Below are 27,914 nucleotides of genomic sequence, written 5' to 3'. Positions count from 1 at the left end.
TGCCGTTAGCTGGACCATTTAATTTCCCTAAATGCAATCTCAGAACCCATTTTTGGGAAACAAAGACAATTCGAGCTGGCCCAATACCTTTTATTTTCTTTCTTTCTGGGACCCCCTATACCAGTTGAGTTTGACACTTCAGAAAATGTCCAAACAGTTATGCATAAAAAAAGGGCAAAGGGCCAAATCCACACTACTTTCGAAAATGGTCTAAAAATACCCCTCGTTATACTATTGGGTTATCTATATCCCTGCAGTCATACTTTGAGTTTAAATATACCCCTCATTTAAACGGAGGGACACGTGTCATCGTCTTGTTGGTCAATTCTAAATATCTCCTAATTAATTAAAAAGACTCATTACCCATATTCGAAAAATATTTTTTTTTTGTAAAAACTGGAAAAAACTAATTTTTTTTTTTTTTTACTAAAAACTAAAAAAAACAAAAATATTTTTTTCCAGTTTTTACAAAAAACCTGCTTTAAAAAAACTTAAAAATATTTTCTAAAACAATATTTTTGTAAAAACTGAAAAAAAAATTGAAAAGTAATTTTCTAAAGCAATTAAAAACTGGAAAAAAACTGAAATATTTTTAACTAAAAACTGAAAAAAAAAATATTTATTTTTTCAGTTTTTACAAAAAATTGCTTTAGAAAATTACTTTTTAGTTTTTTTTAATTTTTAAAAATATTATTTTAGAAAATATTTTTCAGCTTTTTTTAAAGCAGATTTTTTTTGTAAAAACTGGAAAAATAATATTTTTATTTTTTTTCAGTTTTTAGTAAAAAACAAAAATAGTTTTTTCCAGTTTTTACAAAAAAAATTGCTTTAGAAAATTAATTTTCAGCTCTTTGTTTTTCAATTTTTACAAAAATATTTTTCACTTTTTTCTAAAGCAGTTTTTTTGTAAAAACTGAAAAAAAAATAATTGTTTTTAGTAAAAATAATTTCAGTTTTTTCCAGTTTTTACAAAAAAAGAATTGTTTTAAAAAATTATTTTTCGGGTATGGGTAATGAGTCTTTTTAATTAATTAGGAGATATTTAGAATTGACCAACATGACGATGACACGTGTCCCTTCGTTTAAATGAGGGGTATATTTGAACCCAAAGTATGACTGCAGGGGTATAGATAACTCAATAGTATAACGAAGAGTATTCTTAGATCAATTTTCGAAAGTAGAGGGGTATATTTGGCCAGATCATTTTCGAAAGTAGAGGGGTATATTTGGCCCTTTGCCGATAAAACAAAGACACAGAAAAAAGAAAAACAAAAAGAAGTATCGTCCCCGGAGAGATTCGAACACTCGCAATTGACCAACATGATGATGACACGTGTGCCTCAGTTTAAATGAGGGGTATATTTGAACCCAAAGTATGACTGCAGGGGTATAGATAACTCAATAGTATAACGAAGGGTATTCTTAGATCATTTTCGAAAGTAGAGGGGTATATTTGGCCCTTTGCCGATAAAACAAAGACACAGAAAAAAGAAAAACAAAAAGAAGTACCGTCGCCTGAGAGATTCGAACTCTCGCGGGGAAACCCCATGTACTTAGCAGGCACACGCCTTAACCACTCGGCCAAAGCGACACTTCGTTATACAAGACCTTGTTGTCTGTAATATATCTGTCATATGCCTATTGTCCATCAAAGAGCGTCCATTTCTGGAAAGTAGTAGAAGGCCGAACGAGACAGCAAGTGCTCTAGACGATAGCAGTGCATTAATCTTTTCGCAGTATTTAAATTTGGATTTTATTTCTCCCTTAATCTTCTTAAGCCGCTAATTGTTAGTAATTGATTTTATTTCTAAAAGGGCAATGAAAAACACGACTGAAGCAATTAATATATACAAGGTTCATTGCTGAGAGTTTTTTTTTTTCCTCCTCTATCCTGAACCCATTGGACTCAACTAATATAGATTAGCACGATACAGTCTATTAGAAGGGAAACATCTACTTACTAGAGATTTCTCCATTCCAAGGATTTGAAACCAAGATTTCTTAATAAGGGTGGGAACCTATCCATCCACCATACTTGCAAACTAAGAGTTATTGTTCGAATTTCGAGAGTCAAATAATTTTTTTTTAATATTGATCTTTTCATATTCCTTTCGTTTGAAAAAGAATATCATAGTTTGACTTGACATAAATTTTAATAAAAAAGGAAGACTTTTGAGATATTTGGTTTTAAATAAGCCATAATATTTGTGTGACTATAAAACTTTTAAAATTTATAATATGAAATGTGTCATAACATTTGTGTGGTTATAAGTGCTTCCTATTAAAAAAAAAATTAAAAGGTGCCAATCTTTTTTAAACAGAATAATAAGGAACTAATGTCAATATTTTTGAAACGGAGGGGGTATATCTTTTAAATATTTGAAATTGTGAATTATTGTGATTTATTCTACTTTTAATTGTAACGACCCGACTGATCGTTTTGAGCTTTAGTATTCTATTCGGTGGTTTAAAACTTTGAGTAACTTTATATTATGTATTATGACTGCGTGTATGGTTGGTTTCTGTTTTCGAGCGGTTCAGAATTGATTTGGAAGAATGATTCTCATTTTTGAAGTTTTAAGTTGTAAAAGTTGACCAAGGTTTGACTTTTGGGTAAACGGACTCGGAATCGGATTTTGATTATTTCGATAGGTTCGTATGATGATTTTGGAATTGTACGTATATTCGGATTTGGTTTTGGAGGTATCCGACCGGGTGACAGTAGCACACTACCCCATAGTCAAAATACAACCGAACAACATTTAGTAGGCATTTGGACATAAGAATTGTAAAATTCGAAAAAATGGTGAAAATATTTTTCAAAAGAAAATGGTATTTGAAATTTAGAGTTGTGTTTGGACATAAATTTTAGTTTGGGTTGTTTTTGAAGCTTTGTGAGTGAAAATTTTGAAAAATAGCTTTTTGGAATTTTTTAAATTATCAAAAATTTCCAAAATGGATCTTCAAGTGAAAATTAAAAATTATAAATGCTGATTTTGAAAAAAATTAAATTTGTTTTGAAAAAAACTTCCATCAAATTTTATGTCCAAACGGGCTCTTAGAGTTTATTTCTTGTGTGGTTCATTGGTTTCCACAACTTTTAGAATCTGCTATCTTGGACCCCATCTCTTTCACTTTTCCAAAACAAAACCCCTCATGCCAATCAATATCGCTGCTACTTGAACCCTCAATCGTCCTTCATATTGTGCTAATCTAATCAAATGGCTTCTTTGTCCAGATTTATTGTAAAAGATTGTTAATTGCAGTCTTCAGACGCACTTCACAGACCAAGTTAGGGGTTTTCTGCTCGAAGGACATCCACCCATTTTAGTATGTTCCACATTTCTTTTCTTACTTCTTTAGTGTTCTGTTCATTAGTTTGATTTATTTAGTTGCAATTTTGGTACTGTTGATTAATGATACGATTGTTTAGGAATGATCATTGGCTAGTAGTTGATTTTGGGAATTTACTTGAAATTTTCTTTTATTAAGCCTAATAGTTATATTGAATGTCCATATTAAGGTATAAGGAGTGGACTTAGTGGACATGAGAGTGGAAGATGTAATTTGTTCTTAAATAAGAACCAAATTTCAGATGTTGCTTTCCCAGTTCAATCCTCATTTATTGGGATCACTTCACTGTGGAATTCAAAAATATCTTGCAACGCAGCTACAAATGTGTCAATACGAAAGAAATAATTGAGACTTTGACCACTATTTTTCCTCTCTGGGTTATATTAGGTACAATCCTTGGCATCTATAAACCTGTCGTGGTCACTTGGTTGGAAACATACCTGTTCACTCTTGGTTTGGGATTTCTAATGCTTTTGATGGTTTGACACTAACATTTGAGGACTTCCGACGATGCTTAAGGAACCCATGGACTGTTGGTGTTGGATTTCTGGCTCAGTACTTCATCAAACCACTTTTAGGCTTTGCAATAGCAATGATTTAAGACGTGTGGAGGCGAATTTTAGGGGAAAAGCTATTTCCAAGGGTTGAGTTGGCCTAGTTGAGGTAAGTATCTTGCCTAACTTTGTGTGGGGGAACTACCCCTTAGAATTTGAGTCATTTGTGCTAATTGTGTCATGTGAAGGCCGTGTACGCGAGGTGACGAGTACGTGCTCGGGCGTATTTGTGGAAATTTGACCGTTTAGGGCTCTTAGGTTCTTACGTTCATTAGATATGAAGTTGTTTGTCATGTTAAATCCCTCATTTACTAAATTCACCCTTACGTGTCTTAATTGGAATTAATTGCTTCATGTTCTACCCTTATTGCCGATTAAACTCTTATGTGCCTTAACTGAAGTTGTTGCCTCTTTTGTCGTCATGCTATCCTTTCCGTAATTGCTTAACCTTAATTGAAATCATTATTATATTTCAGTAATTGCTTAACCTTAATTGAAGTCATTATTATCTCTTCCGTAATTGCTTAACCTTAATTGAAATCATTATTATCTCTTCCGTAATTGCTTAGCCTTAATGGAAGTTTGTTATCCCTTTCATTGTTGACATATTCTTATTTGAGGTCATTGATTCATGCTATTTCTCTTGTTGTCGAATTGTACTTTCGTAGAATAATTGTTACACATTACCTCTCCCTTGTTGAACTATTCTTGTTGAGATTATTACTTCAATGTTGTGTCTTTCTTTGTGAGTTCGTTCTTCCGTTTCTTTGTGTTCTGAAGTTCTCGTGTTAATTTACTTGCCGTATTCTCGTGTTATTGTTGTTGTTGTATTCATTGTTGTTGAGCCGATGGCTATACGTGGTTATGATATTGAAACTATTTTGAGGAAATGTTGTGGCATGTGGGCACATATTGTGAAAGTCATTTATTTGAGAGTTATGTTTTGGCACACGTGTTGTTGTTGAGAGAATTGTTATTGTGTTTGCACGGGGTTTCTGACGTGCGATTGTTATTGTGTTTGCACGAGGTTTCTGTCGTGCGATTGTTATTGTGTTTGCACGCGGTTTTTGTCGTGCGGTTGTTATTGAAATGCATGCGGTGGTATAAGGTTTGGGTGTTGAAACGCATGCAGTGAGATAAGGTGGGCTTGAAACGCGTGGCTAGTAGGGGAACTACTAGAAGTCATCGGTGTGATAAAGTGGGCTAAAATGCGGGATGCTATTTCGTGAAAAATGACTTTCAAAACTAAATATAAAGGCTCCCGCGGTGATATAAGGAAAGTTGTGATTCATTTTATGATTTGAGACTACGAGGCGGTACCTCGGTAGGGCTCTTGTTGTCATTTCCCTTTTGTGTGCACTTGTCTTTGATTGTTGTTTTCCTTGGCATACTATTAATTGTTTCCCTCCATGTTGCACTATTTGCTCAGTTCTATGTAGCTAATCTTATTTTGCTAGTCGCTGCACCAAACTTCATTGCTGCCTTTATTATATTGTACATTTCGTGGTGACCGTTTCTTATGTGTCATTCATTGTTTCTACTCTTATTTGTTGACTTGAATTGTGGTAGAACACTTGCACAAGCATACACGTAGTTAATTTACCCATATCGGTTGTAAAAGATGAATCCTGACGTTATTAACCATTATACGTACTCTTGTCTATTTGCCTTTTGTGTGAGGGATGTTCTATTAACACGTCAGTCGTCCGTGCAATTATGAGTTGTAATGTGGGCACAAGATGCCAAGTGGTTAGGGTTCACGAATTGGGACCCGTGATTTGTGATTTTGAGGTTTGGCACCTCGTGGAAATCCTTGTGTAAAACTGGTGTGAAATTGGTTGTTCCTACTAGTTATGACTTGTCTTCTTTTCTGGTTTCACCGGATTTGGACTGTGCTCAGCTTACTCTACAGTGTTATTACCTGCTGTGTCTCGTTGCTATCTGTTACTTTTAGTCCCTTTTATAAATGTTGTATTATTATTGTCATCATACCTAGCCTTATACTGATATTGTTCCCCGCTAGTTCTACATGTATACTTGTTCAGATTGTTTAGTCCAGTGGGTGTGTTGACTGTCCCTCGTCACTACTCACTGAGGTTAGTCTTGATACTTACTGGGTACCGTTGTGATGTACTTATACTACACTTTTGCACATTTTTTGTGCAGATCTCAGGTGCCTCGGCTATTGTTTATTATTAGCTAGCTGGTCGAGCATTGATGTGGAGATTCAAGGTAAACCTGTCACATTCGCAGGCCTCAGAGTCACCTTCTGATATTGTACTTTTACCGTTTAATTTCCATTCTGAGCAGTTGTATTTAGGGATTCTTGTAGTAAACTCAGTAGAGCTTATGACTTGTACTACCGGTTTTTGGAATTGTAAGTTATATATAAAGATTTCTATTTCATATTTATCATTGATGGTTGAATTCTTCTATTAATTTAGTAAGTGTTAAGCTTACCTAGTCTTAAAGACTAGGTGCTGTCACGACATCCTACGGAGGAAAATTGAGGTCGTGATATTAACGTAATTTTCAAATATGTAAATTTCTTTTAAAAACCTTACAAATTATATTCTGAATTCACGGTTAAAGTTAGGAAGTTTTACTCTCGATATCATCATAACGTCAGGGAGTAATAGTTAGGTTTATGCCTGTACTTGTCATCTTTGACGTCAAGGATTGAGTCTCAGATGAATCATTCCCTTCCCGATTGTCCAAACGAGTGTTACAAAGAAGAATCTCATTTTCACATGATAAGACTCAATGGAGTAATAAGATAAGATCGGTATTACATTACCAAACCGTGATTCCACTACTCCACTTTTATTTGTTGGCTTGTTGTAGTATTAGCAGCAGTAGCATGGGGACCAGCAGGTTTTTGTAAAACAAGAAATACAGTTTAACTTTGGAAACCTAGGATAACAAGTACATGAGGTACAAGAGCAACTCAAACAGGAAGGACATTTTAAGTTATAACAACTGCATTTGCATATGGAATTGCTGCAGCCCTGGAAACATGGACAGGAGCAACATCGACACTTCGGTATTGAACAACTGATGGATGAGCAGCAGTTACACAAATTACAGTTACAGCAGTTTGGCATCTTCAAACAGCAGCAAATCCGTGAGAGGTTAAAACATGATGAAGCTCTGCAATACCAAGCAAACTCGATTGTTAGTCCACTACTAAAAAACTGCAAAAATCCGTCCAAGAAAACCAACCGAAATCGGTCGGAAACATAGAAAAACTGACTGATTTTAATTCGTTGAAAAAATAGTGGTCGCTAACGTGTGGCGACCGAAGACGATCATAATTTCTGACTGAAGTCGGTGTTAGGTGTTGTCCAGATTTTCTTACCATATTTAGTTTTCCTATCTCTTGAAGGAAAGAGCAACATGTTTACCATAATTGAGTTTTACTTCTTGTAGAAGGAAATTATAAATCTCACATATTTGGCTAGTCCCTTTTCTTGTAGGAAAATGTTTGGACTTTTATAAATTGAGGATCCTTCCTTCTCATTCATGAGCATCTACAATGTAGCCATATGGGGTTTGGGAGTCGTGTTAGGGGGGAGAACTTTACGGGACAAGTGTTAGTGTGTCACTTGTGTTTGCCTCTTCGTGAGGTTGTTCTCTAGATATTTTGTACTCTCTTTTTATATAGTAGATTGCTCATCTCTGTCGTGGATGTAGGTCAAATTAACCGAACCATGTTAAATATTTGTGCCTTTTTTGGTATATTTCTCTTTTATTGTACGATTTATCCTCATTCAAGATTTGCATTGCTAGCTTCCGCATGACACCTAGCGATCGATTTCGGTCGAAAATATAATTATTTGATAATTTTACATTTCTTTTTAAATTTTAACACACCGACCGAAATCGGTCGGAATCATTAAAAAATAAATAATAAAAAATGCTATTTCCGACCGACTTCGGTCAGTAATTTCAAATTTTGCAGATTGCACATTGAAATTACCGACCGAAGTCGGTCGAAAATTATGATTTTCTGGGCTTTTAATATGAGCATTCCGACCGAAATCGGTCGAAAGTCGGTCGGTTTTCTGGGTAAAAACCTAACAGAATATGGTTACTTTTAAGCTACACCACATACCAATTATAACCAATAATCATCTTATAATGGCAGCATTATATTGCTTCCATTCAACCACAATTAACCAACAACAACCGCAATTAACCAACGCCTACCACAACAACAACGCTAATAACAACCACAACAACAACGCCAACCACAACAACAACAGTAAAAATGTTCAATAATAAAATAATATCAACAAAAGAATATCAACAATATAATCATCATTCAAAACTATTCCAACTAAATATTCACAAGTTCAAGACTTTGTTTAGCAATACACATCACTCAAGGAGTATTTTGTATTGTATCATCTCTATGTTCACTACTAGAAGCTTCATAGTCGGCATGGTTTGAAGGATCACGACAAGAAGGATTAGCATCTGAGAAAGACTCACGAGACCGAGAAATCATGTCACGCCCCAAAATCGAGGAGCGCGACCGGCGCTTAACCGAGTTAACCCGGCCGAGCAAGCCTATTAGATTTTCTTCTACCCAAACTCATTCATGAATAAAGAGAATATATATCTTTGTTAATCAAATAATAAAGTGATCATGTCTGTAATACTAATTTGTTATCATTAGTTACTTCATTTAAAGTCTCAATTTCACACCTATTTTTCATAATATGAAGTGGAAATAGTAACTCAAACACAACACAACGAGTTTGACTTCCCCAGCACCAATATACAATTCACACTATGTCTACGGAGCCTCTATAGAAAAAGAATAGTACAATGATAATGCCGGAAATAAGGCCCCGACTATACCTCAAACAGAATACACAAAGTACAAAAGATTCATGACCCCGAGATGAAGTGGGGCTTACCAAGTCAGCTGGGAAGAAGGTGTACTGCTATCACTGATCAATATCTCCTGCTGTGGAATCACCTGCATCCATTTAAAGATGCAGCCCCCCCGGCAAAAGAGACATTAGTACTATCGAATAGCACTAGTATGTATAACTAAACACCTTCTCAATAGAACAAATAATATTACAAGGAGGAATAATCATAAAATCAATGAAAGTCTCGAATAATACCAAAACATCAAGTTTCACGTAAATTTCCATATTTTCAGATTAGTGATTCTTAGCACCGATATACAATTGTTCACACTCCCATTGTTCACAATACCAATACCACTGTACTCTTAGCATGGAGTCCGATCACGACCCGATCGGCTAGGCTATCTCTTTATAGATATCAACCACAATCACTCTCAATATCAATACTCCCGTACCTTTAACACGGAGTCCGATCACGACCCGATCGTCTAGGCTATCTCATTAGAGACATCAACCACAACCTCAAATTCAATTATAATTTCTAGCACAATCACCACCATGTGTGCGACATGGTGTCCGATCACGACCCGATCGGCTAGGCTGTCTTATTCGAGACATCAACCTTTTTATATCAATCATCGCATTTCATACTTCTTTTTCATCTTTTCATTTCGTTGGCACTATTGGTCACAATTATAAAACCATTCTTCGCACGTTGGCCGTATTTAGTATTTCATGCTCAACTTTTTCACTTTCAAACATCAACATCATTATCACCAATAACAACAACTCAAATCATAGTGTGTAGTATGCATGTGTGCAATTAAGAGTCTAAGGCACATAGATATTTCACAAAAGTTGGCATAATAGCCTTCGTTTGAACTTGACTTGAAATTGAAACATTATTAATATACAACCCATACTTGAATACATCCTCAATTGATAACATAACATGAATAAAGCATTTAGGATACTTATTGAACATATATCTTTCAACACAAACTTACTCGGAATAGGCAATTTTCTAATGAACCACTCGGGTCTTACATAAATTACGTGAATATCGTGGGATTTAATTCTAAGAGAAGATATTAGCCAACATACCTCAATCGAGCTTTCTTAAACTCTAAAATATTTCGGAATTCTTAGCAACTTCAATCTATTATAGAAATATAACAAATTAAACCAAAATTAGGAAGATGCTCATGGTTCTAGCTCATTTGAGCATTTTATCAAACACTAGGTGTGCATTAAGGTTTCAAGGTCCTTTTATGGAGGATTCCATCATCCCACAACCCAATCTTTACCATTTTAGCTCAATAATCTTCTTACACCCTTTGATAATACATGCATGCAAGATGAACAACTCTCATCAAAATATATCTTACTAATTACCCAATTCTAGACAAAATTAGAAATTGAGGGTTTGAGTGTAGAATCTTACATTTAGGATGAAGACATTGTGGGTTATCCTTGTTAATCTTCCAAGATTTGAGTAAAGATTGATGAAAATTAGCCTAGGATTCCTCTCTCTCTAAAACATCAGAATGTTTACTCAAAAATGATCCTTTGCGTGTATTTAACGAAGTTGGGTCGGGTTGTAAAAATCCAAAAATGAAGCTCCAGAACAGGGTCTGCGATCGTATATGCGATCGCATAATCGATATGCGGACCGCATATCGGTCGCATAATTGGTGTCCAAAACCGGCAAAAATCTGTCTGTGTCTGCGGTCACTATGCGGCTCGCAGACCTGTTCTGTGGTCGCATAATGAACCGCAAAACAGTTCTGCGGTCGCATAGTCGACTGTAGAATGGCATCCAAACTGACCCTTTCCTACCTCACTTCTGCGGCCATTATGCAGCCCGTAGAGTGATTCTGCGATCGCATAATGGACCGCAGAAACGCATTTCACTGCCAAAATTTTTCCTTTAATTTTCAGTGCATTGTTCAACCCAAAAAGTTCGAGCTGCGGCTCGCAAGCTCACCGCGAAGAATTTCTACAATCCTCCAACACGTAATCCTAGTCCGGCACCATGAAACATTATTTTTTTCATTTGCAAAATTTTACGGGGCCTTACAAATCGAGAAAGCACCACTAGCAAGAAGATTGACCAGCTAACCTTGAAGGACATTAAATTGTTAGTCCCTTTTTTCTAGCTGACCTTGAAGGCTATCAAATTGTTTATCTCTCTTTTCTTCTCTAGCCTTTATCTCTTCAAGCTCTGGTGACAGCTTTGCGATCTTCTTCTCCATAGCTGAGAGAGTCGACCTATCAAGTGCCTCGCCCTGGGCGGAAGTCCCTATACCTTGCAATCCAACCCTGTAGCGCCGAAGTGATCTCTCTGGAAGGCCGTATGCTATCCCCTTTTTAGGACCACCGACAACATCCAACCATATCTTCTGTGCTTCTTCATCTGAAATGGAATGTCGCTTGCCTTGGTCATTCGGTGGCAAGTTCTGACTGTACTCATCGATGCGTACAACCTCTTTAATCTAGGAATAAGAGGTAAATAATGAATCGACGTCACAACAACCTTCTTCCTGCTGGAAACCCACTTAAAACGAGTTTTTTCACAAAAATTACAACTTTCTAAATATGCATCACCCTTATAATACAACATGAAACCATCTTCACAACAATCGATTCTCATAGACGAGAGTCCTAGCTTAGAAATCAATTTTTTAGCCTTATAAAAATCTTCAGGTATGTTGAAAGTTGGGTCAACTAGTTCACTCATAAGGCCAAGGAAAGAATTCATTCCCGCTTAACTGAGAGTGCACACTCCCTTCATTTAGTGGACGACTAGCGGCCTCTAACTGTTCATAAAAATATTTTGCCTCTTCGTTAGGAATTTGTTCAACACTTTCATGGGGTTCAAACTCGAAGTGCATCCCAAAAGCATCCGCAACCATTTATAGTATCTAGGATGTTGGACGCTATTCTCCATCGACCTACTACTTTCACCAACAACTACGTTATGAAATACACCATCACTGCCATCAACCTCTCCATGACTAGTCCATACAAAATAATTATCCATAAATCCTTTTCTATAAAGATGAGTCGTAACATCCTCTGAACCCAAAAAATTCAAACACTTACACTTCGTACAAGGACACTTAATCATCCCTCCAATCCGAAACGGTTAATGTGACATTGCATGACTAATAAATTTAACCCTTCTATAAATTCCTCCCTAAAGAATCGACGATTAGGATAATTCCTATTATACATCCAACTACGATATTCCATCTACACAAAGAACAAATAAATTATATGTTATATTAATTGAATATTCCAATTAATTTATAGAATTAAGTTACATAATAAACTTTAGTTACAAAGTAGTTAATTTATATAATTTGAGTGCATATTAATTTGAATACAATATTGTTCTATCCCTAGCATTAAACATAATTAGACTCACTAGAATAATGAATTAGTTAAGCCATTCAATTAGACTAACTCACTTACTATTAATCATAATTAATAAATCTTAAATCATAATTTAATAAGACCTAAATTATAATTTAACAAACTCTATCATAATCATGATCAATAAAATTGAAAAACAATAATTAGCTAAGCAAATCATAATCATAACCTTCTAACATAATATCTTCTAAATTAGCTAAGCCAAGTACCTTATATGATATTATAAACAAAATCAATAAGAGTAAATGATCACGCCCAACTATGCCTTATAAAAAGGACTAAGCGGTCGCTGCGAATATAACCCGATTCAAGTCCGGAGTTAAATCCCACAGGGAACTAACCTATTTACTACAACTTTAAATAATGCTAATGATAAGCTCAGACAACTTCCGGATGCAAGAGTTTTATGAATAATCAGTGGAATTTATTTAGTTAAGGAAAAATGACAATAAAATTAGCAATAATCAAGACTAAAGTTGAATTCAAGGGTAACAGGATCTAGGGATATTGATTTTCCCAATTGCCGGATTAATTCTTAACTCATTAGCTATAATCTCGCCGTTATACTCTATGAGGATTATGAGTTCTGGGCTACCGTAATTATCTCTCGATCAATTACAATAATTTACTAGAAGCATTCTCTCGAACTAATCTAGTTAACAATTTATGCAACTCAGAATTATCCCACCAAAGCTTCGTTATTTCTAACCCCACTTTTAAATTCAAGTAATTAATCTCTTAACTTACCCAAAAGTGATGTTGTTCAACAACAATCTAACCAAGTGTTCTTTCTCAAGCAACACAAGGTAACTAGACACGATTAATCAAGGGCCCTTTCAATTAACCACAAATACAATACGTAGTTGAACAATCATAGAATAAACACGGCTCAATTATAACAAAATAGAGTCAAGACGTCATCCAATAATTAGTTCCATCAACCCTAGATAATAGATTTAGCTACTCATACTAATGAAAAATAAATCACTAAAATAATTTATAATCAACAAATAGAAGTATGAAGAAGAAGATGAAAACTCTTAGAAAATTATCCGTCTTCTCTCCCTTGTTCCTGCCTCTAAAATCTTCTAAAACCAGCTATATCTGACTTCTGGGCGAGTTTAGGCTTCATATAGGTTTGGGTTAGTCGCCTAGAAAATTACATAATTAACCCTACATGTTTGGCTTTCGTCCGCCCGTCCGCGGATCCGACCGCGGATTTCCACTGCCTTACTACCTAGAGTTCACGGGCCAATTCGCGGCCCACTTCACGGCCGCGCACCTGGAGGGGTCGTCTCGCTTGCTTTTCTCTCTCCTTTTCGACCGGGCTAACCTTCGATTGGCCTTTCACACTCCATGTTGACTCCAAAACACTCGTTAGCTCCCTCCTAGCTTGGAGTAGCTCCTGCAATTCATCAAATTCTTAATTAGAGCATTTTGTTATCTTTTAGCATTCAAATATCAATAAAGTGAGGCTAAATTAGAGTGTAAATAGTGTCTAAGTTGCATAAATATAGCCTACTATCAACACCCCACACTTAAACCATTGTTCGTCCCCGAGCAATCAAACCACACTCTAAGAGGCCTAACTTCTCTTAGCGACTTCCCTACTCGTCACACCAAGAATATTTCACATAAATTGAGGACATTAGTGCAACATCTACACCTCAAGAGTTGACTCCCTTTAGCCACGCAATGTTCCTAACCGACTTACTTACTCTAATTCATAAGTCCAGACTTACCTCTCCTTCATGAATCAAGTGCCTGCTCACAACAAAAGAGACTCATTTCACAATTAGTAAAATTCACACACACTGAGGAACTTTAAAAGGAACATAATTCACTCACCCTCAGAAATGACATTCTTGTGCCACAGAAAATGCACCATAGGCTTGCCCGTAGTGTACGACTCTACTAATTGAGTTCACTACATTTAGGATCAAGTAGGACTTTATTTGGATGTAATGTAGGCTACAAGTTGGGTATGATATATTTGGATATAATAGTGACTATACCTTCCTAATCACTTTAATACATTTATTTTACAATCAAGTCCACACCTAAGTTAAACCAATATTTTCATCTTTAACACCACATATACCACCCCACACTTCTTCTTTGAGCACAATCACCTTAAAAGCCACCAAAGAATTATTACCAATCAACATGATACACTATTAACAATGTTCTTTTTTTTTTTTTTTCACAAGTGGCTTTTCCAACAAGATATACCTTTCTCCTTATTTCCCTAGTTCCACTCAAAAGCTCCACCAACTATCCCACACTTTATCCTTTGTAAATTCATAGTGTTTCAAGTGCTTACGAGAGGTAAAGGGTTCAAAAAGATGGTTAATTCAAACAAGGGATAGGGCTTGTAATGTGATTTCCAAGGAAATAAGATTACAGGCTCAACGGGGTTAACTATGGTACATGGCAAATAGGTGGGTGGAGTATGTATATATATGGTTCAACAAAGAAATGCCTATATCACTTCCCAGACTAAACAGGACTACCATTTCACTTTGCAGACACACAGGGCAAGTTCTAGGCGTTAAATGTCGTGCACAGAATATAACAAGTCTCGCACACACATGACACATGACTCATTCCAGATTAGATCATCAAACACTCAGATCAGGGTACTTAAGCCAAATTAAGAACATATATTTTAAGGCCTTTTTACAAGAGTCAACAAATGAGCCTAAGCGTCACACTAAAGTAACCGCTATATTCAGGGCATTACGAAATTAAGGGATCCTATTCTAATTCTGCCCATAGCACATAAGTTCCTAACTAAAAATAAAAAACTAACTACACCCGGTTCAAACAAAATCCTTGAAAAAGAACCGTAGTTTAAAGAAAAACCAAGGGGGGGGGGGGGGGGAATTGATACACTACTACAAAAGAAAGTTTTTTTTTCGATCGACTTTAGTCCTTCAAGAAACCCGTCGAATGATATCCATCGTCGGGTCAAGTCAAAATTGATTTATACAAATAAACTACAAAACTATCTACATACAACATACAACAAAGTATCCCCCACCCCACACTTAAAAAGATGGCATGTCCCCATGTCATACAAAGTAAAGTAATGCAGGGTAAAGGAACTTCCCTGGTGGATCAGTCTTGATCGGAGACAGTGCCAGGGTCGAGATGACATGCCATCCCTAGCGCACGTAGCCAACCCATGATTTTCTTTTCTGACTTCGCATTTTGGGTGGCCAAAGTATCAACTCTAGCCCCTAACTCCGTGACGGAAGTGCGCAGTCCTGCCATGTCTTGTTCTAAGGCTGTCATCTGTGTACTCCGTATGAACTAGGATGGTCCTTCAGCCGCTGCAGCTTGTTCCTGTGGGGGTGAGGCAGGTTCAACCTCCTCATGCCCTTCATCGCCCTCTTACGATGCATTAGAATCGTCACTATGAGTTGCCCCTGGTGCCACCGGGTCTTTCCCGATGGTCACTTTGTCTGTCCGGAACTTTGCTTCTTTCTTTACTATGCCATCCGCATTTGGGTTCTCAGGCACCCTTGCTGCCCGGCACAATCTAGTGATCAGAGAGGGGAAAAAGAACCCATACCTCTTCTGTGGTGAACGGACGAACATCTCAGACTAAATAACCTTGGCCACATCAAAGTCATGGCTATTCACGAAGCACCAGATCAAGGCAGCTCTCGGACCATTTATCTCCGTGGTGTTGTGGGACGGCAACAAGCGACTGTTGATGATGTACAACTGGCACTTTCCTTAAAAAGTGAGTGAGGCAGAGTGTAGCTTCGATTCCGGCACAACCCACACTACCTCTTTGTCTGGTGCACAGATAGTTCTGAAAAACCTGTTTCATATGATGGGTTCTCTCCTGTAAGTATCATAGAAATCCTCCTCCCCATTGAATTCAGGTAATCGCTACACTCTCCTGATGGTTTCTATCGAGGCATCCACCCTCGTGTGTCGCACAATGCATATTCTATCCTCATGTTCGGGGTAATTGGCATAGAATTCCCGGACAAGCATCAAGTTACCCTCTTCCGGCTCTTCGAAAAAGCTGTCCAATCTGTGCCTGATCAACTCCTGATACATATTAGGGCACTCATCCTGGAGGGACGCCCTGTCAATACCCCTTTCCGATACAGGTCATTTAGTGGCCTTTAAACTGAAATGGTCTTGGGCAGCTCTGGAGACAAACCTGGTATGATCAAACTGAGCTGCACTGCCGGTGCCCGTCCCCGAGATGAGCCTCGGTAGCTGCACTGCCGGTGCGCGTCTCTTCTTTGAAGGTTGCATGTTACCTACACAATAAATACTACTATCAGTGGAGAGCGAAGTATGTGACCCAATGACGGTTACTCAGACTTCACTCGCACAATTGGTCACAATTTATATTCAACACTCATTAAGGTAAATCAACAAATAGGTAGTGTGCATATGTCCCCCCAAGTCACCCAAAGACCCAATTAGACTACCATTCCTGACAAACCCAACAATGGCTTCCCCCAAATCAACCAATTCAAATAGACTCCATATACCACATATAAACCACAATCCAAATCCCAGACAAAAGCTCCTACGATTTTACTACCCTATACATATAATAGCAAGGGAAAAGATTGAAAAAAATCACTGTAAAGAAAAACGAAAAATACTAAGAAAGAGGAATAAAATCATGTACTTACTTGGAGATCTTGAGAAGAACGGAGGTTGAAGATTGGTTGAGTGGAGAAGAGAAGGAAGGAGAAGAGTCTTGCGTTGAAAGGAAAATATGGGGGAAGGGAGGGGGGCGTTTTAGTTGTGGCGGGAAGAAGAAGGGTTTGGGGACTTGAAGTTAGGAAGGAAAGAAGAGAAGTGGGGGAAGTGGGGGTGGTGGGCGTTTAAGTTAGGGAAAATAAAAAAAATATTTGACTAAAAATTTAAATTTTTTTACCTGGACACGCCCCATATCCGCGGTCCAATTCGCGGATGCGGATTCTGGGCAGAGGGGGACCAAATATCTGCACCCCAATCTGCGGTCCAATCCGCAGTCGTGGACGGGGGACAGAACACAGGCCAAAATCTGCGGCCATATCCCCGGTCCAATTCGCGACCGCGGATCTTCGTCTCTAGCTAATTTTTGTTTTTGCCGCATTTTTACCTATTCTCGGGTTAATTTCGACCCCCCGAATCCTTCCGATACGTATAACTTTTGCCCTGCACACTAGTAGATCGGTCAAAGTCGTACAAAATCAATTACAACAACCAAAGTAAGAAAATAATGGGTTGCCCCCAAAAAGGGCCTTAGTTAACGTCGCGACATGATGATTTATAACAAACCATGGGTTGCCTCTCAAGAAGTGCCTGAATTAACATCGCAGCACAATGCCGGCTTTCATTATCACTCCTCATTTGCGTACTGGGGCTCTTCCAAAGTTATCACCACTCTATCCCCTTTCTCTTCGACCATTCCAAGGTAATGTTTCAACCTTTGCCCATTTACTGTGAACTTTTTTGTCCCATCTTCGGATTCAATTTCTACAGCTCCACTTGAGAACACTTGCATCACTCTGAAGGGTCCTGACCATCAGGACTTCAACTTACCCGGAAACAATCTCAATCTCGAGTGGTATAACAACACTAGATCTCTAGACTTGAAGTTCCGATATAAGATGTTCTTATCATGTATCATTTTCATCTTTTCTTTGTATAATCTAGCAGTCTCAAATGCATGGAACCTGAATTCCTCGAGCTCATATAACTCAGTGACTCTGCTGGTGCCTGCGGTCTCTATATCCAGATTCAACTGCCGTAGTGCCCAAAGTGCTTTATGTTCGAGCTCTACTGGAAGGTGGCATGCCTTTCCAAACACCAACTTGTACGGTGACATACCAATTGGAGTTTTGAATGCTGCGCGGTATGCTCATAATGCATCATCCAGCTTCTTCGCCCAATCAGTCCTTGTTGCATTCACTGTCTTTGTCAGGACACTTTTAATTTCTCTATTGGACACTGCAACTTGCCCGCTCATCTGTGGGTGGTACAGTTTGGCTACTTTGTGGCAAACTCCATACTTTTCCAACAGACGTGCGAACGCTCTATTGCAAAAATGGGTTCCACCATCACTGATTATAGCTCTCGGGGTGCCAAAATGTGTGAAGATGTTTTTCTTTAGGAAACTTGTTTCCCCTTTTGCATCATTGGTTGGGAGAGCCACCACTTCGACCCACTTGGAGACATAGTCAACCGCTACCAATATATATTTGTTACCATACGAGCTGACGAACGACCCCATAAAGTCGATCCCTCATATGTCAAAAACCTCCACCTCTTGAATTGTGGTCATCGGCATCTCGTGACGGCGAGATATGTTGCCTGTCCTTTGGCATTCATCGCAACGTTTGACCCAAGAATGGGCATCCTTGAACAGGGTAGGCCAATACAATCCCGATTCCAACACTTTTGCTGCTGTCCGGATTCCTCCAAAGTGTCCACCATATGGTGAAGCATGACAAGCTTGCAAAATAGAAGGTTGATCTTTCTCGGGGATACACCTCCAGATCATGTTATCTATATATATTTTTAACAATAGAGGTTCGTCCCAATAATAGGCTCGACAATCGCGGAAGAACTTTTTCTTTTGAATTGAGTAGAGTTCAAAAGGTGCAATACCGCTTGCTAAATAGTTAGCAATTTCAGCATACCATGGCGTCTCCTCCATTGTCACAACAAGTAACTGTTCATTCGGGAATGTCTCTATTATGTCTTCAACCTCCATTCTCTTTTCAGCTCCTTCCAATCTTGAGAGGTGGTCTACCACTTGATTGTCCGTCCTCTTTCTGTCACGGATTTCCAGATCGAATTCTTGTAGCAAAAGAACCCAGCGAATCAAGCGTGGCTTTGACTCCTTCTTTGCTATCAAGTATAATTGCTGCATGTTCAGTACAAAAAATAACTTTTGAACCAATTAAGTACGACATGAATTTGTCGAAGCCAAACACTACAGCCAGCATTTCCTTTTCCGTTACAGTGTAATTGAGCCGTGCACCGCTGAGCGTCCTGCTTGCATAGTAAATCGGGTGCAACATCTTGTCTTTGCGTTGCCCCAAGACTGCTCCTATAGCATAATCACTGGCGTCACACATGAGCTCGAACAGTTGCTCCCAGTTGGGTGCAACTATGATGGGTGTAGTCACCAATATCTTCTTCAGCTCCTCAAAAACTAACCTGCAATCATTAGAAAACACAAAGGGCTGATCCTTTTCAAGCAGCTTACATAAGGGGTTAGAAAGTTTGAAAACCTCTTTCATGAATCGCCTATAGAACCCGGCGTGCCCAAGGAAACTTCTCACTGCCTTTACCGAAGTGGGCGATGGCAGCTTCTCAATCATATCAACCTTGGCATGGTCGACTTTAATGCCCTTGCTGGATACTCGATGCCCCAACACTATTCCTTCTTGTACCATAAAATGACACTTTTCCCAATTCAGCACCAGATTTGTCTCCACACATCTTTTGAGCACTCTTCTTAAGTTGTGAAGACAATCTTCAAATGAATCCCCCTCCACGGAGAAATCATCCATAAATACCTCCATAATATCCTCCAACATGTCAGTGAAAATGGCTAACATGCACCGCTAGAATGTAGCCGGTGCATTGCAATGTCCAAAGAGCATTCTCCGAAAGGCAAAGATGCCATATGGACAAGTGAAGGGTGTTTTCTCTCTATCTTCCGGGGCTATTAAGATCTTGTTATACCCCGAGTATCCATCCAAGAAACAGAAGTGGGACCGCCCAACTAACCTGTCCAATATTTAGTCAATGAAAGGCAATGGGAAATGGTCCTTTCGAGTGGCTGTGTTCAGTTTCCGATAGTCCATGCAAATCCGCCACCCCGTGACTATACGAGTTGAGATCAACTCGTTATTCTCATTTTGTATGACCGTCATTCCTCCCCTTTTCAGCACACATTGGACAGGACTGACCTAGTTGCTGTCAGAGATGGGGAAGATGATACCCGCATCCAGCCACTTGATCACTTCCTTATTTACTACTTCCTTCATATTCGGTTTCAGCCGTCGTTGATGTTCCCTGGAAGGTTTGTGCCCCTCTTCCAGAAGAATCTTGTGCATGCAAAAGGCTGGGCTGATACCCTTTATGTCTATCATGGTCCAACCAAGTCTTACATTCTTGAAATACCTCCAATAGTTGCTCTACCTGCACAGCTAGCAAACCAAATGATATAATAACAGGCAAAGTAGAATTAGGCCCCAAGAAGGCATACCTGAGGTGGGATAGAAGCAGTTTCAAGTCCAGCTGTGGTGGCTCCTCTATTGATGGTTTTGCAGGTGGTGTTGCTCTCTCTTCTAAGCGTAGGGGCTCGAACTGAGGTTCCCTTTTACAGAATCCTTGACCTTCGAGAGCCATGACCCACTCTGCCAACCCTTCACCGCCCATCTCTTCCAAATTCATCAAGCAGACTTCTAGTGAATCCTTGACATTAAGGGTCTCATCCTCTTCTTGCAGTATCACATCCACGGCCTCCACTAGTGAGCAGTTTGCAAATTCACTGGGTCTCCTCATGGATTGTTGAACGTTGAATATTATTTCTTTATTGTTCAACCTCATTTTCAACTCTCCAATCTCACAATTAATTAATGCTCTCCCAGTGGCTAAGAATGGCCTTTCCAGAATGATAGGTATCTCTTCATCCACCTGACAATCAAGAATAACAAAGTCTGCAGGAAATACAAATTTCTCCACTTGCACAAGCACATCATCAAGAATTCCCGTAGGTTTTTTGACTGTGCGATCAACTAGTTGCAGTAACATTGAGGTTGGTCTAGCTCTGCCAATGCCCAGTTTTGTATAGATTGCCAAGAGCATCAAGTTTATGCTGGCTCCCAAGTCACACAATGCTTTAGCAAAAACATAACTCCCAATAGTGCATGGGATAGTGAAACTACCTGGATCATACACCTTTTGGGCCGTAGGTCTTGTCACTACCACACTGCAGGTCTGTGTCAGAGTTACAGTGGACAGGTCCTGGAAGTTAAATTTCCGCGACATCAGGTCCTTTATCATTTTTGCATACCCTGGCATTTCCCTCAAAGCATCCATCAGTGGAATATTCAATTGAATCTATCGAAGTATTTCCATGAATTTTTTGTTATGATCATCTTTCTTTTGTTTTGCCAATCTTTGAGGGAATGGTGTAGGAGTCAACCCCTGTCCACTACTTGATGTCTTTTCTTTGTTGGAAGCTTCTGGCACAAGAGGTGCCACCTGTTCTGAGACTTGTTCACCTTCCTTTGCCTTACCCTTGTCAACCTGTGCCTGTTCAACTACCACCTCGGTGAGCTCTGCTGAACCATCTGCCTCTAATGTAACTGGAGTAGTTGGTGTTGTCTCTCTCCTAGATTGAACAACTGCTTGCTCTCTATCTAAATCTCTTTCATTCTTGAGACTCACTGCATTAGCTGATTTGGGCTTTGCTCCTTTGGGTTAATATTTGTATTTGCAGGCAAGCGATTGTTCAAAGCCTTAGACAGCTATCCCAGTTGAGTTTCAATGCCTTTGATTGCTGAGTCATGTGTTGCTAACTTTTCTTGCATCTTACCATTTGTTCCAATGAGTTGTTGTAGCATACCCCTGATTTCTACCATGTTGTTGTCCTGTTGTTGATGAGGTGGTCGGTAGGCCAACTGTTGCTGGTGCTGCTGATTATAACCATGCTGCCTTTGATAAGGCACAACTTGACCTTGTGGCCGTGCGCCTCCAGAATTGGAGTTGTGTTATGGCAGGTTGGGTCTGTACTGCTGGTTTGGTGCTGGTCCCCATTGTTGCCCACCTTGCCTCTGACCTCCAAAATTATTGACATAATTCATGTCTTCTCTGAATCCCTGGTTGTCATTCTCTCCACTCCACGAGCACACATATGACTGGTTTATGCAAGGAGTACACAATCCTCCATTTGTTGTATCAATAATGTGCACTTGCTTTGTACCCATCTCATCAATTTTCTTTGTCAGTATGCTCATCTGAGTCATGAGAGTGGCTATGTTCTCTGCATGGGAATTGTTTGGGTCAAGAGCAACAGAATGCACTATTGGTGTAAGTGTCGTACCTCTAGCCATCCAGCCTGAATTTTAAGCCATCTTGTCAAGAAGAATATTGCACTCTGTGAATGTCTTGCTCAAAAATGCACCCCCAGCTGAAGCATCTACATTGGCCTTCAAACTGTCTGCTAAACCCATGTAGAATCTCTGTCCCAGCATCTGATCTGGAGTGCCATGGTGTGGACACTTCACTAGCATACCCTTGAACCTCTCCCAGGTTTCTTGCAAGGTCTCAGTTGGTTTCTGCCTGAACTACAATATCTCATCAATCTGCCTTTTATTCTTGTTGGAAGGATAAAACTTGTTTAAGAACTGTTTGACTAATTCTTCTCAAGTGTCAATAGAGTTTATTGGGAGCGAATTCAGCCAAGTTTGAGCCTCTCCAATCACAGAGAATGGAAACAGTAATAGCTTGATGGCTTCAGGAGTCACATTCGGCTATCTTTGGGTCACACATATTGATAGGAAATTCTTCAGATGTTGTGGGCCTTCAATGTATGACCCGAAGAACAGTCCCTTATTTTGCAACAGATGCAACATATTGTTGGTGATCTGCAATGTCTCCACTTGTATATGAGGTACAACAATGGCGGTGGCTAGGTTATCAGTAGTTGGTTGTGCCCAATCATAAAGAGCAGCTTCTGGCACAAGAGGTGCCACCACTCCATTGTTTGGGTCAACCCGATTATTCCGATTGTTTTCGTTGACATCGTCCACGTTGCCCATTTCAATTTCGAGTGTATATTTTTGTTGTAACTATTTGTTCTTCTTGTTGGCTCAATTTAATCCCCTGAATGCTTTCTCGGGGTCTGAGAGTCCTTCAAAAAGTTCACCAATTCTCGAACAGCTTCTAGGCATACACCCGAGTCACAGGAGAATTCAAACGTTAGAATTTCAATGGAAAAATTTAAACGCCGTAAGAAATTGATCTAAACTAAGAATCCTAGCAATTCTTCTAAGTTGTAATAAATAACACCGTTAGCTCCCCGACAACAACGCCAAAATTTGATCACGCCCAACTATGCCTTGTAAAAAGGACTAAGCGGTCGCTGCAAATATAACCCGGTTCAAGTCCGGAGTCGAATCTCACAGGGAACTAGCCTATTTACTACAACTTTAAATAATGCTAATGATAAGCTCAGACAACTTCGGGATGCAAGGGTTTTATGAATAATCAGTGGAATTTATTTAGCTAAGGAAAAATGACAATAAAATTAGCAATAATCAAGACTAAAGTTGAATTCAAGGGTAAAAGGATCTAGGGCTATTGATTTTCCCAATTGCCAGATTAATTCTTAACTCTTTAGCTATAATCTCGCCGTAATACTCTATGAGGATTATGAGTTTCGGGCTACCGTAATTATCTCTCGATCAATTACGATAATTTACTAGAAGCATTCTCTCGAACTACTCTAGTTAACAATTTATGTAACTCAGAATTATCCCACCAAAGCTTCGTTATTTCTAACCTCACTTTTAAATTCAAGTAATTAATCTATTAACTTACCCAAAAGTGGTGTTGTTCAACAATAATCTAACCAAGTGTTCTTTCTCAAGCAACACAAGGTAACTGGACACGATTAATCAAGGGCCCTTTTAATTAACCACAATACAATACGTAGTTGAAAAATCATAGAACAAACACGGATCAATTATAACAAAATTGAGTCAAGACTTCATCCAACAATTGGTTCCATCAACCCTAGATAATAGATTTAGCTACTCATACTAATGGAAAACAAATCACTAAAATAATTCATAATCAACAAATAGAAGTATGAAAAAGAAGATAAAAACTCTTAGAAAATTATCCGTCTTCTCTCCCTTGTTCTTGCCTCTAAAATCTTCTAAAACCAGCTATATCTGACTTCTGGGCGAGTTTAGGCTTCATATAGGTTCACCCTGCGTGTTTGGCTTTCGTCCGCCCGTCCGCGGCCGCGGATTCGACCGCGGATCCGGCCGCGGTTTTTCACTACCTCACTGCCTTGAGTTCGCGGGCCAATTCACGGTCCACTTCGCGGCCGCGCACTTGGAGGGGTCGTCTCGCTTGCTTTTCTCTATCCTTTTCGACCGGGCTAACCTTCGATTGGCCTTTCACACTCCATGTTGACTCCGAAACACTCGTTAGCTCCCTCCTAGCTCGGAGTAGCTCCTACAAAGCATCAAATTCTTAATTAGAGCATTTTGTTATCTTTTAGCATTTAAATATCAATAAAGTGCCGCTAAATTAGAGTATAAATAGTGTCTAAATTGCATAAATATAGCCTACTATCAGTAAACTCTAAATCTAAAGGGTTTAAATAACTAAAATTAACAAATATAGATAACTAACTGTCAAAGAGAGGAAAGGGGTATGATTTTGGGAGAAAATAGCAGTGGCTGACGGACGATCAATGGTGGCGCGACACTGGTGGGACCAACGACGGACGAGCAGAGACGAAATTGGGAGGGGGGGATTGATTTTGGATGAGAAGGGAGTGATGAGTTGATTTTGGATGGGATTTGGGAAGGGTATGACTATGGAAGAGAGAATGAGAGAAAGAGAAAAGAGAGAAACGGGGAAGAAACCCATATGTGGTAGGCATATATTAAAAGTTTACGACCGACTTCGGTCGGAAATTGCGGTCGGTACATTTAAGTTTTTAATGGAATGTTCGACCACACATTTTCGACCGAAATCGGTCAGTATTTCAATTTTATAAAAAAATTAATTTAAGTAAAATACAGACCGAAGTCGGTCGGTAAAGTCAATAGATATCTTTTAAATAAATAATATTTAATATTTAATTGATATATATATATATATATATATATATATATATATATATATGTGTGTGTGTGTATTTAATTACTTTTATATGGGCACTATGTGTGTATGTATGTATGTATGTATCTATATTATTATAAAAGTGGAAACCTCAGAGTTGAATTACCAAAATGCCCTTCTAAAAACATGAATATTCTACTTAAAAAATAAATTAAAAAAAAGAAAGAAAAACGAAAAACCAATCATCCCTAAGCAACGGTTCATAAACAGTCGTAAATATTATATTTACGAACCTATCTATTCTAGGCGCCAATGTCTCATGAAGATCACCAAGTGCAAGTCCAGTGTATATCTACCGCTCTTCTAGATGTTGATGAGTAGATAATTAAAAGCACAGATATTGATAGTACTGTTGAAACTTTCGCCGAGCAGATTCTCAGGGTGGTAAACAATATTGAGGGAGAATGAATGAGTCACACTCACAAAAAACAAACAGACAACAATACAAGAGTTTCATTTAGTTGCGGACGTCTGTAATATTTGTAGTGTATATTTTGAGTATAGTTGGTTATTCAGTTAAACTAATCTACTCTTATAGTTGAGACCAGATTTACTACTTGGATTTCTTCGTCTTATTCTTTTCCTCTGGCACATATTGTTTCTTTGTTATGCTTTCCCTTTCTTTATTTCTCCCCCATTTACAATAAATTTGTCATATTTATTCAAATTATTCTCGCATAGGTTTTGGATAGTTAGAACGAATTTTTCAGATAATTCTGAGACAACACTTATTTGCTTTGGTTGGTCTTCAACCCACAGGGAGATATAGTCTATAAATATAAGCCTCAAATGCAATTTTCTTGAAGGTAATATGTCATGTTAATTACATCAATCAAATTTGATTGCACTATAACCCCAAATCCTCTTTTAAACACTATGCATATATAGGAGTCATCATCTTTTGGTTTTGGAGTAAGTGGATGCTTTGACATCATTTTAGATGAATAGTTCTTTGGCTTTTGATAGAGGAGTAATATTGACATAGATGAGACTGAAATTTTATTATTATTTAAAATAAATAAATAAATACTCACTCCGTTTTAAAAAATATTCATTTTATTATTTGGGGAGTTAAACAAGATTTTTCTTTGATCATGTTTTATGTAAATGTTTTTAAATATTTTAAATAGTTAGTTATTATGACTTATAGTATTTTTATGCAGTTTCTAAATATGTAAACTTTATTTTAAAAAATTTAAAAATTCTATGTTAGAATTTACATCGAAAATTAATCAATTTGATTCTTGTACTTCAAAAAGGTTCGAATAAATTGAACCGATCGAGTACTACTTTCAAAAGGCCTAAAAATTGAGTAGCAATTTCTTTCAGGTTCCATATACTATAAGTTTCTCCTTTTGACTTCTAGCTTCCTTGAATTCGACTTTGTTTTCTTTTCCTTTCTCCATGTGGCTATCTACTGCTGTAGTGCCGTTGGAAAATTAAGTACTGTAATTGTTTTAGTTAGTTATAGCTCTCAGTAGTCTTTTCTTAAAATTTGGTAGCACGAATATGTTTGAGCTTTGCATAGATTCTTCTGCAAAGGTTGACTCTTGTTGAGCGAGCTCTTTTTGGTGGTTTTATAGGAGTCTCTTGTCGAGGGATGTTATAAATATATTATATTATGGATGTTCATTTAGTACTCCGTTGTAAATAAGCTTCCTGAAGAATTTTATCCATATGAGACTCCGCCGTAAATCTGTTTATCTATTTAGTACTCCATTGGAAATAAGCCTTCTGAAGAAGCTTATCCTTTCGGTACTCCGTTATGAATAAATATTACCCATAGTAGAAGATAATCTATATCTGGCACAACAACTTGCAGTAGCAGCTTACACAGCAGCTTGCAGTAGCAGCTTACACAACAGCTTGTAGTAGCAGCTTACACATCAGCTTCCTTTCTTCTATAAATAGAGGAGAATTCAGTTCATTATGTACATAAGTTTGAAGTTTGAATAATATATCAGTTTCTCTCTATACTTGTCTTTATTTTACTGTCTTTATTTTATACCACGTTATCAGCACGAGACTCTGCCATCTCGAGAAAATACTTTGAAAGTATCAGAGGTATGAACTTTCTTGTTCTAAATAATGTCAAATCTTTTTTAAACTTGAGTTTGTAGCCCTGGATATATCGGGAAAAAAGCTACATGTCTTGGGTGCTTGATGCCGAAATTCATCTTGATGCGATGGGTCTGGCAGACACCATCAAAGATAAAAATCAGGCATCAAACCAAGACCGTACCAAAGCAATAATATTCCTACGCCATCACCTTGATGAGGGCCTGGAAATGGAATATCTTACTGTTAAATATCCAGTCATACTGTAGAATAATTTAAAAGATAGATATGACCACCTGAAGACGGTCGTTCTTCCACATGCACGTTATGAGTGGACTCATCTAAGGCTACAAGATTTTAAATCTAGCAGTGAGTATAATTCTGCTATGTTCAGAATTGTTTCCCAATTGAAACTATGTGGTGATAATATTACTGATCATGATATGTTGGAGAAAACTTTCAGCATTTTTCATGCCTCGAATATGCTCTTGCAGCACAATATCGAGAGATGGGATTCAAAAAGTATTCTGAACTTATCTCACATCTTCTTGTAGCCGAGCAACATAATGGGTTATTAATGAAAAATCATGAAAGCCGACCTACTGGTTCTTGTCCATTCCCTGAAGTGAATGAGACGAACTTCCACCAAACTAAGCGTGAAAAAGGACGTGGCCCCAGTCGTGGTCATGGCCGTGATCGGGGAGGAAACTCTAATCGT

The 27,914-nt window shown here is 38.2% G+C and overlaps 1 protein-coding gene, 1 long non-coding RNA gene and 2 other non-coding genes across 4 annotated transcripts; 2 read left to right on the top strand and 2 right to left on the bottom strand.

Moving 5' to 3' along the window:
• Positions 1-1,509: 1,509 nt before the first annotated feature.
• On the bottom strand, positions 1,510-1,591 carry TRNAS-GCU (transfer RNA serine (anticodon GCU)). The gene has a single exon. It is a non-coding gene; the product is annotated as a tRNA-Ser (tRNA).
• A 1,483-nt stretch (positions 1,592-3,074) lies between these two features.
• LOC104104393 (uncharacterized) lies at positions 3,075-6,320 on the top strand. Its single transcript, XR_688124.4, has 3 exons — positions 3,075-3,330; positions 3,742-4,017; positions 6,075-6,320. It is a non-coding gene; the product is annotated as an uncharacterized lncRNA (long non-coding RNA).
• A 13,916-nt stretch (positions 6,321-20,236) lies between these two features.
• LOC138892249 (uncharacterized) lies at positions 20,237-21,313 on the bottom strand. Its single transcript, XM_070175953.1, has one exon. It carries the CDS (start codon positions 21,311-21,313, stop codon positions 20,237-20,239), a length of 1,077 nt encoding a protein of 358 aa, XP_070032054.1.
• Positions 21,314-22,480: 1,167 nt separating this feature from the next.
• On the top strand, positions 22,481-22,587 carry LOC138893235 (small nucleolar RNA R71). The gene has a single exon (XR_011408272.1). It is a non-coding gene; the product is annotated as a small nucleolar RNA R71 (small nucleolar RNA).
• The last annotated feature ends 5,327 nt before the right edge of the window (positions 22,588-27,914 follow it).

Source organism: Nicotiana tomentosiformis, chromosome 5, assembly GCF_000390325.3.
Source record: "Nicotiana tomentosiformis chromosome 5, ASM39032v3, whole genome shotgun sequence".
Lineage (NCBI taxonomy): Eukaryota > Viridiplantae > Streptophyta > Magnoliopsida > Solanales > Solanaceae > Nicotiana > Nicotiana tomentosiformis.
Note: the sequence above shows the minus strand (reverse complement) of the source record. Positions and strands in the feature narration are given on the sequence as shown.

Coding starts and splice junctions, on each gene's coding strand:
- LOC138892249 (XM_070175953.1), bottom strand. CDS start 21,313: ATGGATGCTTTGAGGGAAATGCCAGGGTATGCAAAAATGATAAAGGAC.